This window comes from Adiantum capillus-veneris, chromosome 26 (assembly GCF_014529385.1).
Source record: "Adiantum capillus-veneris isolate H3 chromosome 26, ASM1452938v2, whole genome shotgun sequence".
In the NCBI taxonomy this organism is placed as follows: Eukaryota; Viridiplantae; Streptophyta; class Polypodiopsida; order Polypodiales; family Pteridaceae; genus Adiantum; species Adiantum capillus-veneris.
The window spans coordinates 75,193,872-75,209,337 of record NC_140956.1 but is presented as its reverse complement, the minus strand read 5'-3'; the positions used below and the strand labels follow the sequence as shown (position 1 = coordinate 75,209,337).

General features: G+C 44.8%; 1 protein-coding gene across 1 annotated transcript in view; it reads left to right on the top strand.

Annotated features, from left to right (window-relative positions):
• Positions 1 to 4,646: 4,646 nt before the first annotated feature.
• EMB3011 (RNA helicase family protein) overlaps positions 4,647 to 15,466 on the top strand; it is a 62,346-nt gene continuing 51,526 nt past the window's right edge. Inside the window, exon 1 of the mRNA XM_086500965.1 lies at positions 4,647 to 5,017. Coding sequence (XP_086357091.1) covers positions 4,897 to 5,017 — 121 coding nt within the window. The 5' untranslated portion in view covers positions 4,647 to 4,896. The remainder of the gene's footprint in view (positions 5,018 to 15,466) is intronic.

Below are 15,466 nucleotides of genomic sequence, written 5' to 3'. Positions count from 1 at the left end.
TCCATATGAAGCATGGCATGATAAAAAGCCTTCTATTGAGCACATGCGTGTTTTTGGCTGTTTGGCATATGCTTTGGTGCCACAAGTGCAGCGCAGAAAATTGGATGATAAGGCTGTCAAATGTATTTTTGTTGGTTATAATGCTGAAAGCAAAGGTTAGAGGTTGTATCATCCGCAAACAAAACGTAATCTGGTTTCACGGGATGTAGTGTTTGTGGAAGATTCTGTTCAGCCCTTACTGTCATGTACCAGAGACAGTAATGTAAGCTCACAGGACATTTATGACACTTTGTTGCCTCTTTTCAGTGGTGGAAATACGAATGTAAGTTCCAATGAGGCAAATGTACAGCCTATGGGGGTTTCTGAAAATGTTCTAGATCAGCCTATTACTGATGCAAATGTACATGATGTACTTGATGAGGAAAGGGCTTAAAATGAGCAGGCTAGAGGTATGCCAAAATGGCTGGTGCACACTTTGCGTGATAGTAAATTGGATGCACCTTTGTCTAGTCGTACTCGTTTAGGCTCTGGCCATGCATCTTATGCATCAGATTGTTATGCTTTGGCTGTGTCTACCTTACATGATGTTGAGGAGCCTCTATCTTTTGATGAAGCACAGAATTCAGAAAATAGGATGGCTGCCATGCAATCAGAATATGATGCACTTATAGAGAATGACACATGGACTTTATGTGATTTGCCTCCTGGCAAAAAGGCCATTGGTACGAAGTGGGTTTACAAGTTGAAACGCAAGCCGGATGGTGAGATCGATCGCCATAAGGCTCGACTTGTTGCAAAGGGTTATGCACAGCAAAAAGGCATAGATTATGAAGAGACTTTTGCTCCCACTTGTCGTATGACTACTGTGCGTTTTCTATGTGCATTGGCAGCTCATTTTGGTTGGGATGTACATCAAGCAGACATTGTTACTGCTTTCTTGAATGGTGACATATTTGAGGAAGTTTATGTAACGCAGCCTCGTGGTTTTGTCATAAAAGGACAAGAGGACAAAGTGTTCAAATGTAACAAGGCTTTGTATGGGTTGAAGCAATCTCCTCGTGCTGGGTATGAGAAAGCTGACACTCATTTGGTCAAACAAGGCTTTCGTAACAGTCCAACAGAAAGCACATTGTATGTAAAGCGTGAGGGTGATGTACTTCTCATTGTGGTTCTTTATGTTGATGATTTGTTGATCACTGGACCAAATGAGAGACATATTGCTGAATTTAAGGCTAATTTGAATGCTACTTTCAAAATGAAAGATTTGGGGCTGTTGCATCATTATTTGGGTATACAGTTTAAGCAGTGTGATGGTGGTATTGCCTTGTGTTAGAAAAGTTACATAGAGACATTGCTATGTAAGTTTGGACTTGAGGATTGCAAACCTATTGCCACTCCCATGGAAACAGGTTTGAAGTTGAGTCTACATGATGCTGGCGATCCTGCTGATGTCACTCTTTATCAAACTGTTGGCTGCCTCATTTATGTATGCAACACGAAGCCGGATATTCAGTTTGCAGTCTCACAGGTTAGCAGATTTATGCATAGCCCAGGGTCTAAGCATTGGCAGGCTGTCAAGAGGATTTTCCGCTACCTTAGTGGCACTTTACATCTTGGCTTGTTTTATCCCAAGGGGGGATCATTGCCGCCAGACTTACATGCTTTTTCGAACACAGATTGGGCTGGTTGTTTTGACACGCGAGTGTCCACAAGTGGTTTTTGTTTCATGCTTGGCAGTTCATGTATATCATGGTTGAGCAAGAAGCAACCTACTGTGGCCACTTCGAGTTGTGAGGCTGAGTACAGGGCAGTCTTCATAGCTACGGTTGAGTGTGTATGGCTCAGACGCCTTATGGTTGATTTGGGTGTTGGACAGGACACTGCCAACACTATCTACAGTGACAGTCAGAGCGCATTGGCAGTTGCGAGGAACCCAGTTTTTCATGCTCGCACAAAGCACATTGAGGTGCATTACCACGATGTCAGGGAGAGGCTCTCAGCAGGAGAGATCAGCTTGGCTTATGTGCCAACACAGGACAACCTTGCAGATCTTTTCACAAAGGCATTGTCTCGTGAAAAGCTTGAAGCTTTCCGCAAAGCTTTGGGCTTACTCCCCTTTGTGGACTGATCATGTCCTCAGGGCATGGCACTTCCCTTTACTCATGTGCCAGCTCTCGTTCACCACATCACTCCAGGGGGGATTTGTTACCATATACATGTGGTAGTGATGTGTGTGAACACACTAGAACCACCGGGGCATTTTTCCCTCTTTAGGAGGTTTTTTCCCCCATGCATTGTATATACGCCCATCACTCTAGGGCTATCTATCCTTCCATTGCACACTAAGTAACACACTCTCTATTGTGTGCCTTGAGCTTCCTTCGTCTTCTCCAAGCTGTGTGTGTTTCTCTGCAACCCTAATTCCAACAGGAAGAAGTCAGATACTTCAAGAACTCCATTTTGCATTGGTCCCCCTGGCTGTCCAAAGTTGTAGATCCGCCACAAACTCCCTATTGGATTGAGACGGCCAAGAAACTGAATAATAAGGGTCTGAAGCGACTTGGACACTTCTGGGATAGTGGCAACAAGAGTTGGAAAACCATTGACCTTCTGGTTACTCGGTACCAACTTAATAGCTTGGAGGTCTTGCTTGTCCACAAAGTGATGAAGGAGCTTGACAATTTAGTGATGCCATGATTCGGTGTTTGACTGGAATGTCTGGAAATGGCCTGGAAGTAGTCTCTTAGAAAAACCCCATCCTAAAAGCATTTATCAGACAATGATGCATAAGAAGAATTGATCTAGCCCCCTAAACAAGCTGTGGAAAAAGCAATGGCCGGAGGAAAGGTGGGAGCAAGTAATGGAGGACATATGGAAGCCAAAGGTTCCGCAACACATGAAGGTCTTTCTATGGAAGGTAGTTTGGGTGCTCTACCGACGGGGGTGAAGATCCAAGAGAGAGGGATTGGGTCAGATCGATGCTTGGGGTGTAGGATGGCTAGAGAAGATCTGACCCACCTATTCATGGACTGCCCAACTATTAAAGGCCTCGCAGGGAAAATATGCAAGTGGATCCAAAGAACATGGAAAATTAGTTTCTTCAAGACAGACCTATTCCTTGGAGGCAAGAATTCAGGGAGTCCTGCCCTCCTCGTCAGCACTCAAATTGTCAGATACTTCTTCTTACATAATGTATGGCAGACAAGGAACAACCGTGTGTTTGAGGAGTTTCGGAGGTGGCAAGCTTCACAGAAATTACTCAAGAAAGTAAAGTGTTTATATGGACGCTCGGGCGCAAGCAACACTTGAAGGATTGGTCTAGGACTACTTGTGCCATGTTGTCATCAGATGAAATGCCTAGGACGGGGGAAAACCTTGGCCATTGGTAAATAAAAGATCTCAAAAGGAAAACTTTATGGACCTTGTGTATCGAGGAGGAGGCGGTGGGTTGGTGGGGGTGGCTGCCCTGATAGCCGATGTAATTATAATCGCTGGATGATGTCATGGCTCAACAAGAGCATGACAAGACCTTGTAATTTTTTGGGCAGATCAATATAATTCACTCACAATTGTGAGTTTTTTTAAAAAAGTGTGTGTGAGTGTGTGAAAGAGAGAGAGAGAGAGAGAGAGAGAGAGAGAGAGAGAGAGAGAGAGAGAGAGAGAGAGAGAGAGAGAGAGAGAGAGAGAGAGAGAGAGAGAGAGAGAGAGAGAGAGAGAGAGTATTGATGAAGGTGGTGGTGATCATGGATCACGATGAGGGCGAAAAATGGAATCACACAGAGCATGGGCAATTGGATAGCAAGCAAAGATTATCGTGCCTCGGTAGGCTGGCTGCATGTAGTATCGATGGATGGTAGAGGACTGTTGTGCCATTAGGGCTGCAAGTGCAAATGGCGGAACAGGGGTTGTGGATGTGTGATGCAAGAAGGTGGAGAACATCGGCAGTATTCATGGGTTCTTTATCGGGATGAGTGGGCCTGCGGGGTATAGAAAAACAAAATCTCTTGCTAGAGCGATGTTGCCTCCAATGGTTTTGACATGGGTGCAATTTCCCATTTCAACCCTCACAAATGTCCCCCAAAATTTCCCAGTTGTCGCTTGCTTGAAGGATGGAGAATGAGTCAATAAGTCCATGGCCTACCTAGCTCTCTAAGAATGTGCTCTCTCTCTCTCTCTCTCTCTCTCTCTCTCTCATGCAGGCATAAGCATGCCCCAATTCTTATGGATGTCAAATGGGCTACATAACTACTACATGGCAGCCTCTCTCTCTCTCTCTCTCTCTCACACACACACACACACATATGCATGCCCCAATTCTTATGAATGTCAAATGGGATACGGACCTGCATGGAAACCTCTCATTTCTCTCTGTTTTGGTAGCTCATGCGTCTGCTCGCCAGATTGCAATACACATATATTAATTCATATACATGCATTTGCCCACAACAATGCTTGTAGATTAGGTTGGCTCTTATGGTGGTGGTTATGTTAGCGATTTTTCTATTTAGAGTTCATGATCACTCTAGTCATTTTTTTTCACTTTTCTTGCATCTTTTTCAAGGCAGGCCTCGTGATTTTATCACTTGTTTAAATAAATAACTTTTCATTTATTTTTAAAGAAAATGGCATCGGTCGGCTATCTTTTACGCTGAATATATTGCTGCAGATAGTCCTCGCCATGGGCTCTTCATCGCGCCTCTCATAGCTCGAAATGGTGTAGCGCAGGCGAAAGCGCAAATTATTCTCTTAGGCGCTCCCCCTTACCCTAACTATCTTCAGTGGAGCAAAGTTGGCGGGACGCTTTGCATAGCGTGGTCCAGGAAGCAGTAGTCGAAGCCTATCAGAAAGTAATAGAGTAGTGGGGGAAGCAGTAATTGAAGCTCTGAAGGAAGTGAAATGGATGGTTTTGGACGATCAGAGGCTTTGATGGGGACTCCTGAAGATGGTAAAGGAGGTCTGCAGTCCAATAAGTCAGGGATCGTCTTCAAAGCAACTGCCCCCCGCAAATCCATGCTAGGTCTGTTATTTCCCTTTAGCTTGTTTATATGCTTGCGCAGACATATGTGTGTACTTTTTCTTGTAGTCTCATAACTTAATGCATGCTATATGCTCTGTATGTGACACATTATTAATTTTAAGGCTCATGATCTTTGTTTTCAAAGGGACTCTGTTCCTTGCGGGTTAGTACCGTGGACAATCTCTGAAATGTCCCATGTTAGTTTGGAGAGCTTTAGTTTAGCTTGTGGACAATCTCTGAAATGATCTCCCATGTTCTCACTATGCCAACGGCCAACTGATTTAAGGTTTTACTTCATAACCCCTCATGTTAAACTTGGAGAGCACTAGTTTAGCTTGTGGCTTCGTGTCTCGAGCTTTCTAGAAAGTTTCCAAACAACTACATTATCCAACCTTTTGTAGTCTGCTGGCTGAGAGAGAGAGAGAGAGAGAGAGAGAGAGAGAGAGAGAGAGAGAGAGAGAGAGAGAGAGAGAGAGAGAGAGGATGAAATGAAGTGAAATGTTATATTAACGTCTTCAAAAGGCCAAAATGACCTATGAGACCAAAAAGTTACAATTGGTGAATATGATACCATGTCTGAGTACGGAAATTACAAAGTTACAAAGAACTAACACTAAAACACTAAGGAGAAAGGATATGGGGGGGGGGGGGGGGGGGGGGGGTTTGTGGGTTCAGATGAAATCTCTCATCGATCGCTGTCGGATCTCATCGACCTCCTCCATGGTCAGTAGTCTGGTTGGGCGTCTTGCATGTCGAGCTAGAGTGATCTGTATCTTCTGTTGCAGCCTTCGTCTCGGTAGTGGGAGACCCCCCGAGGTCGTGGACGTCTGGATCTGCCAAGCTCAGTGGCTCGGTCAAGCAGTGTACCTCTAGTATGAGTAGGCTCTAAGATCTGCTATAATGACTACTCCGTCGGCTCTCCTCTTGGTGGTGTAGAGAGAGAGAGAGAGAGAGAGAGAGAGAGAGAGAGAGAGAGAGAGAGAGAGAGAGAGAGAGAGAGACGATGAGAGAGAGGTATAAGTTGTAACAGGCTTGGACACCCAAGTGAGAAATCAATAGCAACGCATGAACAGACTATGGACGTAGTGTTACAAATTGGTCACGTGACTGCCCAGGTGGTGACTGGTGGCTGCCTAGTACACACATCCTCTGGAAATGATGGAGGAGTGATGACGTGGCTGTTTTCAGAACCCTGCACAGCTGACCCTACTGACGTGGCACTCACTCCCGCAGAATCCGAACCATGCTGACGTGGCAGTCTCCGCGTTTTGCGGTGCAAATCACGGGTAGCTTTTCGTGAGAAGTTACGATAGCTTTTGGAGCATTGCTTTTCTACGCATTTGAAGAGAGAGAACTGCTTTGTTTGCTTTATTCTCTCTCAAGAGAGAGAGAGAGATTATGAGAGACAGAGAAAGCTTTTGCTTTATTTTTCAAAAGCTTTTGATTTTCAGTTTTTGGGAAGCTTTTGGGGCTCTGCTTTTGGCATCCCTTGTACTCTTTAAATATGCGAGCAGGCCTCTCACAACTCAGAGCATTTGGACGCAGAGTTTGAGTGTGAGCGCCTGCCCGCACTCTTGTACTTTGAACACAGATTAATACAAAAAGAAATACCGAAAGGGGCGCCAGTCTTTGGGGCTAATATCTCTAGAAACGGAGCTCCGCCGGGCCAGTGTCGAATCAATTGTGAACTGTGAACTGTTTTGAAGTGTTTATTTGTGCTGTCGCGGTAGATTCTCGACTTGGAGTGTCCAAGTCTGTTACAGTGGTATCAGAGCACGACTGATTTCTCTTCTACGGGAAATTCGATCCCTAATTTTTTTCCGCGGCACTTATGGCTTCAGGCAAAGATTAGTCGACTCCCTCTGCATCCGGAGATGCGGGAAGGGATCACAACGAAGATTCCGGCAAGGAGTATGGCCCGCCTCAACCTACTCGAGCGGAGTGTCAAGAGATGGAGCGCCGACAATTGATCGGCAATGCAACAAAGATGATGCTTAATTTTGCCAAGGACCCAAAATTGGCTAAATATATGAGCAAGACTTCTTTCGAAGAGGTGCACACGCAGTGGCAGAAAACCACAAAACCACCCCTAAAACCCGCTCTCAAGAAACCTCCTACTCCCAAGAAGTATACAGACAAGGAATTAGAAGAGGTGGTTGATGCACGAATTGCTCAGCTTTTTGACGCGCAGAACAAAGCTGAAAAGCATGGCAAAAAGCAGAAGAAAGGCATTGACTTCCCGGGTTATTTGGGTCGTCAGTCGACTTTTGAAAAGGCAAAGAAACAGAAGAAGCGTGTTTGATTTGAAGGAGTACCCAGTTCTTCTTTTTCTTCTTCCGATAGTTCTTCTAGCTCATCTGACTCGAGCGAAGAAGACAAAAAAGGTAAAAAGCGAAGCAAACAGCAACGCTTCGAAAAGGGCAAGAAAAAGGCAAAGAAGCCTAAATCTCGCCCTGTGATTGACAATCTACTGAGGACTCGTCTTCAGACACTTCGGACTCTGATGACAGCAACTTTTATGCAAAGAAGAAGAATTTTTATAAAGCCAACCAGTATGACTTTCTGGAAGACAAAAGCAAGAAAGTCCGAGAGTTTAAGGAAGGTGGACAGTCAATTAAATTCGACGCTTTTTCTGGTTATAGAGATGCTTCGAAGGCTTTGTCTTTTGTACAACAGTTTGGCATTGCATTCGCGGGAGGACGTTACTTAGAGCACTCTAAGATTCGGAGAGCTGCCTCTTACTCTAAGGGGAATGCTCGAACTTGGTGGTCCATACTTCTATTGAACAAGACGAGGCCAGTTAAATGGCTGAAATTCAAAAGGCTTTTTATTTCTTCTTGGCTGACTCGAGAGTATGAATGTGACATACCAGTATGAATGTGACATACCACTGCTGGGAACCGGCTTTTTATTTCTTCTTGGCCGACTCGAGAGTATGAACGCGACATACCACTGTATCTTTCTACGGATGACCAAGAAAGATACAGTGGACGCTTATTGCGAGAGATTCTGAAGCTCTTTTCTACCTGCCTTTTCATTTAAGAAGATCTCATTCAAGGAGCAGATTGAGCGGTTTACCTTGGGTCTACCTATAGCGATCCGAGATCACTGCTTAGAACAAAAGTCAGCTTCCATTCAAGAGTTGATGAGTCATGCGAAACGGGGTTTTGCCATTCACTATGGCAGTCTGACCTACCCCACAAATGAGATCATGACACAAAGAGTCGAACAGGCTTCAAAAAATGAAAGTAGAAAAAGAAAGAGCAACCCAGAACAGAAAGAAAAGGATGCACGACCCAAGCTTACTCCTCAAGAGAGGGCTCCCTACATAAAGGAGGGGAAGTGCTTTGAATGCGGGGAAACTGGGCATATCTCCGTGGAAGTGCCCTGAAAAGGCACCGAATGAACATGATGAAGAAAGGCCATAAAGTTCTAAAGCAGCTGAGGGACGTGGCAGAAAAGGCAGATAAAAAGCAGAACTGGTACCACGTTGCGTGGGGCTTGAACCGAATCAAATGAATGGAAGTACAAACTTTGCCAGGCAAATGGAAAGATCAAGAAGCTCTTTTGAAGGAGCCTAGGCCAACTTCTTGAATTGGCGGCTCGATTTGGAATTACGTCCGACAGACTGAGGCCACAGGCGGAGGTAGTTCGAGTGGCACCCGGACGGGATGTTGCCATTGCACCGATCATTGGCAAACTTCGTTTGCAATGACAGGGGTGTTTAGGGCACGCGGAGTTTTACATAATTGCCTTGGAAGGTTGTGACGTTCTACTCGAAATCCCTTGGTACCACAATAACAACGCCGTGGTTGACTACTGAGCCGAGAATGCGACTTTGACAAATGAAGGGCTCAGAGAGAACTGAACGATGGATGAAGGTCGAATATGTTTTGACATGAACAAAAGAACGCCAAGATTTTCTCCACACTCATGCTGATTGCTTTTCAGAGGGCCTGCCAGGTGAGTTACCATCCGCTTGTCCTGAAGATCATACCATTGATTTGATACCTAGAAGCACACCACCGAACCGGCCACCTTATCGTGTGAGCTGAGCCCAGAACGAAGAGATTATGAACCAAGTGAAAGACCTCTTGGAAAAGGGTCTTGTCCAGCCTAGTACTTCACCGTATTGCTCTTTAGTGTTGTTGGTTTTGAAGAAAGACGGATCTGGGAGAATGTGCATCGATTATAGAGCGCTCAACAAAGTCATTATCAAAAACAGATTTCCGATTCCTAGAATCGATGATATACTTGACCGACTTCAGGGATCCTTGTGCTTTAGCAGGATCGATTTGAAGAGTGGATGTCATCAGATTTGAATCGCACCGGGAGACGTCTACAAGACAGCCTTTCGGATGACTTTTGGGTTATTTGAGTTTTGGGGATGCCTTTTGGCTTAACCAATGCTCCTGCGACATTTAACCGGATAATGGATGTCACGTGACACATCCAACTCTTTGTGTCCGTGGACAAGCTACAGCATGACCATGGTTCAGTTCAGTCAAGTCAGTCTAGAATAGGAAGTGATCTGGTACTTTTGTGAGTGTTCGCAGACCGTGCATGTCCAGACACTTAGTGTAGATGCATATCCTCTGGCTGCACACAGCATGATCATAAGCATTCCCATCAGAATCCATCAGATTACTTCAGGGGAATTTTCCAGTGCATTTAGCCTATTTTCCCTATTTTTGACATTTTTCACTTATTATTTTTAAGTGACTTTTGTTGGAAAGTAGGTAGGGCAATTGCTAAGTTTGTATATAAGCAAACTAGAGCTAGCACTATTTGGCAGAAGAGGCAACAGGAGCCAAGCTCAGCAGGCAACTTCTCCAACAAGACCCTTGGTGGATTCCCTTCAAGCCAGAAGAAGCTCCCCTAGCGTTTCCATCTTCAGCATCTCATAGCGTGTCCAGCAGATGCACCATTTCCAGCAAGCAAGCCCAGCCCTTTGGCGTTTTTGCATCAGATCTTCACCGCCGGCATAGCCCATCACCTAGCGTTTTTGATCCCCACATCTCTAGCGTTTTTGACAGTTCAAGCATGGCGATTTTCAGTAGGTATGAGCAGCGTTTTTCAGCCATAAAGAGCCTGCGATTTCAGCCCGAAGAAGGTAGCAGATTCAGCCCGGAAAGACCATCAGTTTCAGCTGAAAGAAACCTCAGTTTTCAGCCCTAAACCTGCAGATTTTCAGCGACAAAGACCCACAGAAACAGCCCCCAAAATCACCGTTTTTGGACTGTAGCAGATTTCAGCCCATAGCGTTTTTGGATAGCAGATAGAAAGATTGCAGATTTCAGCCCTAGTGTCGGCCTCGTCATCCCCGTCGTCGTCGTCAACATAGCCTAGACTTGCATCAGTCCCATGCATACCATTTGTACCAGATTGTGCAATCATAAGTAGACCACTCTCGCCGATGAGAGTGGGGCCTTCGGAGGAGGGTTTTACAACGTCTCTGGTGTCGTATCTCTCTTCTCTCTCTATCTCTCAGTCTCATACACTTGCACGCATAGTGTCCATTCACTTTGTTTGTGATCATAGCATTCTCTCATTAAGATCGGAAGGCTTCCATAAGAACAAAAGGAACCTTGAGCACAATTCGGAGCACTCATCTTGAGCAAAGCGCAAACATTCATTCCGCTGCACCTTACATTGGTATTAGAGCTTTGGTAGTGTTCTGTATCACTCAAGAAAAGAACCACATAATTTTTTTTTTGCTTGTTGAGGTCGCATTGTCGATTTCTAATCGTGTTTTTGAAGAGTGACAGGAAACCCTCAAGAACCTCAAGCCCCCAAGAACCCAAGTTCCTCGTGAACTTAAGAACCCAAGACTCCCAAGAACCCAAGTTCCTCGTGAACTTAAGAACTTAAGAACTCACAAGAACCCACGACTTCAGAATGGTCATCACTCGAAGCGGAATGGATACTTCACTTGGAGGTGATGAGCATGAGAGAGGCGAAGAAGAATTTTCCCCACTAGGAGGTTTTTCCGACCCTCCCCCTTCCCCATCTACGACAAAGATTGCACTAACTCCTATGGAGGAGTTGAAGCAGTTGTTTATGGAAAGAAAGCTAGAACGCGAAGAAAGAGAAGCAGACAGGCACAAGAAGTTCTTGAAGGCTTTAGATCTCTGGCGCTCGCTGTTGCTGTGTGTTAGGGAATAAAGGCCTAAGTGCCTTGTGCTTATAACTTATAAGTTAAAAAGACTTATAAGTGAGGGGGCCCAAGTGTGAATGGCCCCCTAGTCACTTACTCATATACTCAAATGTGAAGCCCAAAAGAAATATAGCGTGACTTTTCCCAATCTACGAGCGTTCTCTCTCTCTCTCTCTCACGTTCATCTCTGCGTGAGCTTCTTCTCCGCCTCTCTTCCCTTCTCCTTCACTCTCATTGCATAGGACAGCAAGTGGGCTCTCTCTCCTGCTCCCCCACACATGGTATCAGAGCTTTAGGGTTTCCAAGAGAGCCATCTTCGCAACACAGATCAGAATTCTGTTCTTGCTCGCTGCGGGAAGGATATTCAACCGTTTTCGATTAACTCTGTCGCGAAGGGATCCTCTCATCGTGTAGAATCGACCTCCGGTGACAGTTTCCCCAAAATTAGGGTTTCAAAAACTGGCGAACAGCAGCCTATTTCTGCTGAAATTGACCAATTTCGGGGTCAATTTGATGCAATTTCATTAGGGCAAGTCTCACAGGTCAATCTTACAGGTGTTTCCACCAACGAGGTTCTGAAAATTCAGCAAAACAGGTGTTTACAGGTCTGATTTTTGCCCTAAAACAGGGAATTTTAGCAAGCAAATGATGTATACACCTTGTGGAAACTTTTGGTAAGGGTTTGGCAGTGAATGTACGCCGTTTTGGGGTGATTTCGCGTGAAATTTGCTCGCTATTTTTCTGTAACAGCAAGCTGTTTTTTGCCCGATTGCGCACATTTGGGCGTGTTTAGGTCGGCAAAACAGGGTTTCAGTGTTTGCAATCACTCAGAATGGCTTCTAGCAGTGAAAGTGGCAATTTGTTGCACATTCGCAAGCTTGAAGGTGCCCATAACTTTGCTATATGGAAGAAGCAATGTTATAATGTGATGTTGCAGAAGAAACAGGCGAAACCTATTAAGTTACAGGGTGTGAAACCGGTTGATATGGAGGTTGAAGAATGGGAAGAAGTGGACGAGTTGGCTCGCTCCACGATCATGCTTTCGGTGTCTGACAATTTACTCTTCAATGTAGAGAATGAGCAGACAGCATGGGGCATGTGGAAGCGTTTAGACGAGTTGTATGCACAGCAGAGTGCTGCCAGTAAAGTGTATTGGCTTAAGAAGCTTATGGATCTCCGCATGAAGGAGGGCACGCACATGTCAGTGCACCTCAATGAATTCAATTCTATTTTCAGCCAACTGACAGAGCTGAAATTCACGATTGATGAGGAGTTCAAAGCTACTTTTCTGCTATGCACATTGCCAGAGAGTTGGGATGTATTCCGGACAGCTCTTAGTAACTCAAGTGCGTCCCTTAAGTATGCAGATGTAGAGAGTTCTCTCTTGATGGAAGAGATGAACAGGAAGAACACCACAGGTGGGTCTTCTAATGCATTGCACTTGAGAGGCAGGTCTCAACAGAGGGAGAAATCTGACAGTAAGGACAGGGCACGCAGCAAATCTCGTAGGAAAGATGTTGTGTGTCATCATTGTGGAAAGAAAGGGCATTATAAACGGGAATGCTATGAGTGGAAGAAAGAGAAGAACAAGGGTGCTGAAACTGATGCAAAGGACAAGGGAAATGCCAAGAAGAGCACTGTGTTGATTGAGGAAATCAATGTTGCTAGTAGTTGTGACAGTGACAGCAGCACTGATGTACTCAATGCCTCTTCTGTGGATGCACATACCCTTGCTATGGGTTCTGATGTGGACATGCATACTTGGATTCTTGATTCAGGTGCCTCCTTTCATGTAACACCTCATAGGGATTGGTTTACACAGTACTCAGGTGAGGTGCAGGGCACTGTTTTTTTGGGAGATAACTATGCATGTGACATTGCAGGTATTGGCAGTGTCCAGTTTTCCTTTGCTGAGGGTATGACTTTTGTTTTGCACAAAGTGCGTCATGTGCCACAACTCAAGAAGAGTTTGATTAGTACAGGGCAGCTAGATGATGCAGGCTATCACACCACTTTTGGTGATAGCAAGTGGAAAATTTGTAAAGGGGCCCGGATTGTAGCCAAGGGTTGTAAATTGGACACTTTGTATCCTTTGCATGTATCTAGTGTGCGTGACCATGTTGTCGCCGTAACCGAGCAGCCAAGTGTTTCTTTGTGGCATGGCCGGTTGGGACACATGAGTAAAAGAGGAATGGAAACTCTGTCTCGTTGTGGTTATTTGCCGTGTTTGAGGTATGCTGATTTTTCTCATTGTGAGCACTGTATTTATGGTAAGCATAGTCAAACACCGCACAAAAGGTCACTTTCTTTGAAGTCTGACAGGTTAGACTTAGTGCATTCCGATGTATGTGAAATGCCACAGTTGTCCTTAGGGGGAAAGAAATATTTTGTCTCGTTTATCGATGATGCTACACGTAAGGTGTGGGTGTATCCAATACGTGCTAAAAGCGATGTTTTGGATACTTTCAAGAAGTTTCTTGCGTTTGTTGAGAATCAAACTGACAAGAAGCTTAGGTCTTTGCGCTCAGACAATGGGGGGGAGTATGTATCAAAAGCATTTATTGACTTTTGTGCTACTAAAGGTATTAAAAGAGAGCTCACGGCTCCTTTTAATCCCTCTCAGAATGGAGTTGCAGAGAGGTTGAACCGGACTATCCAAGAGAAAGTTCGGAGTATGCTGTCACATGCTGCATTACCTCATGGTTTTTGGGCAGAAGCTGTACAAACAGCTATTCACTTGATTAATCGCTCACCTAGCAAGGCTTTGAGTGGAAAGGTGCCTGAGGAGGTGTGGTCTGGCAAGCCACCCTCATATGCACATTTAAGAGTGTTTGGTTGTGAGGCCTATGTTCACATCCGGAGTGAACTGCGTACCAAACTAGAACCAAAGTCTCATAAATGCATTTTCCTAGGATATGGTGAGGATGGTGAAATGGGGTATAGATTATGGGATCCCGCATTACGGAAAATCATACGCAGCAATGATGTCATCTTCAATGAGAATTGCATGCACAAACAGCCCACAAAGGTCGAGGAAGTGCGCCGGGTTGTTTTTCGTGAAGATGTTACATATGGACAGCCAAGAAGGCCCAATGTTCAGCAGCCTTTACATGCTGAAAATGGTGCTGAAAATCAGCCATTAGCTGCTGAAAATCAGCCCCAACAAGTTGCCATTGATGCACCACAGGTAGGGGAACAGGTTGATGCTCCTAGACCGCCCGTTGTTGCGATGCAACCGGCTGAACAACCTGCTGTTTTTGATGGTTTACAGGCTGAAAATCCACCTGTTATGGATCATTGGGTGCGTAGGTCTACTCGGGTGACAAGGCCCCCCGATAGATATGAACCGTCTTTGGACTATGTCATGCTTACTGATTGTGGTGAGCCGTCTTGCTATAAAGAGGCTATGCAACGGGAAGACAGTAAGAAATGGTTCAAAGCAATGGTTTCGGAAATGCAGTCTTTGGAGAAAAACCATACATGGGACTTGGTTGATTTGCCTAAAGGGCACAAGGCTCTGCCATGTAAATGGGTTTACAAGACCAAGGTCACATCTGATGCTTCTTCTAAGTACAAGGCACGTTTGGTTGCTAAAGGGTACAAGCAAAAGCATGGTGTTGATTTTGATGAGATTTTTTCTCCTGTTGTAAAGCTTGCCACATTACGTTTTGTTTTAGGCCTGGTTGCTTCTGAAGATATGGAGTTAAAGCAAATGGATGTCAAAACAGCGTTTTTGCATGGCGATTTGCTTGAGATGATCTATATGATGCAGCCAAAAGGTTTTGTGTCAAAGGGGCAAGAGAAGAAAGTATGTAGACTCTTGAAGAGCTTGTATGGTTTGAAACAGTCTCCCCGTGCATGGTATCACAAGTTTGATACATTCATGAGGTCTCAAGGATACAAAAGAAGTAATTCTGATCACTGTTTGTATATCAAATCCGCAAGTGATGGATCTCTTCTATTGTTGATTTTGTATGTTGATGACATGCTTATTGCGGGTAAAAATGTCACGGAGTTGGATGCATTACAGCAAAGCTTAAAAAATCGCTTTGACATGAAGGATCTTGGTGATGCTAATCATATTTTGGGCATGCGTATCTCTCGAGATAGACTTCACAGGCGTCTGTATCTATCTCAACGAGATTATGTTAATAAGGTGCTACATCGTTTTCATATGGATGGGGGAAAGGCACTTGGTACTCCGCTGCCTCCATATGTAAAACTGACTGCACATGACTGCCCAAACACAGATGATATGCGGGCTGAAATGGCCAAGATTCCTTATGCATCAG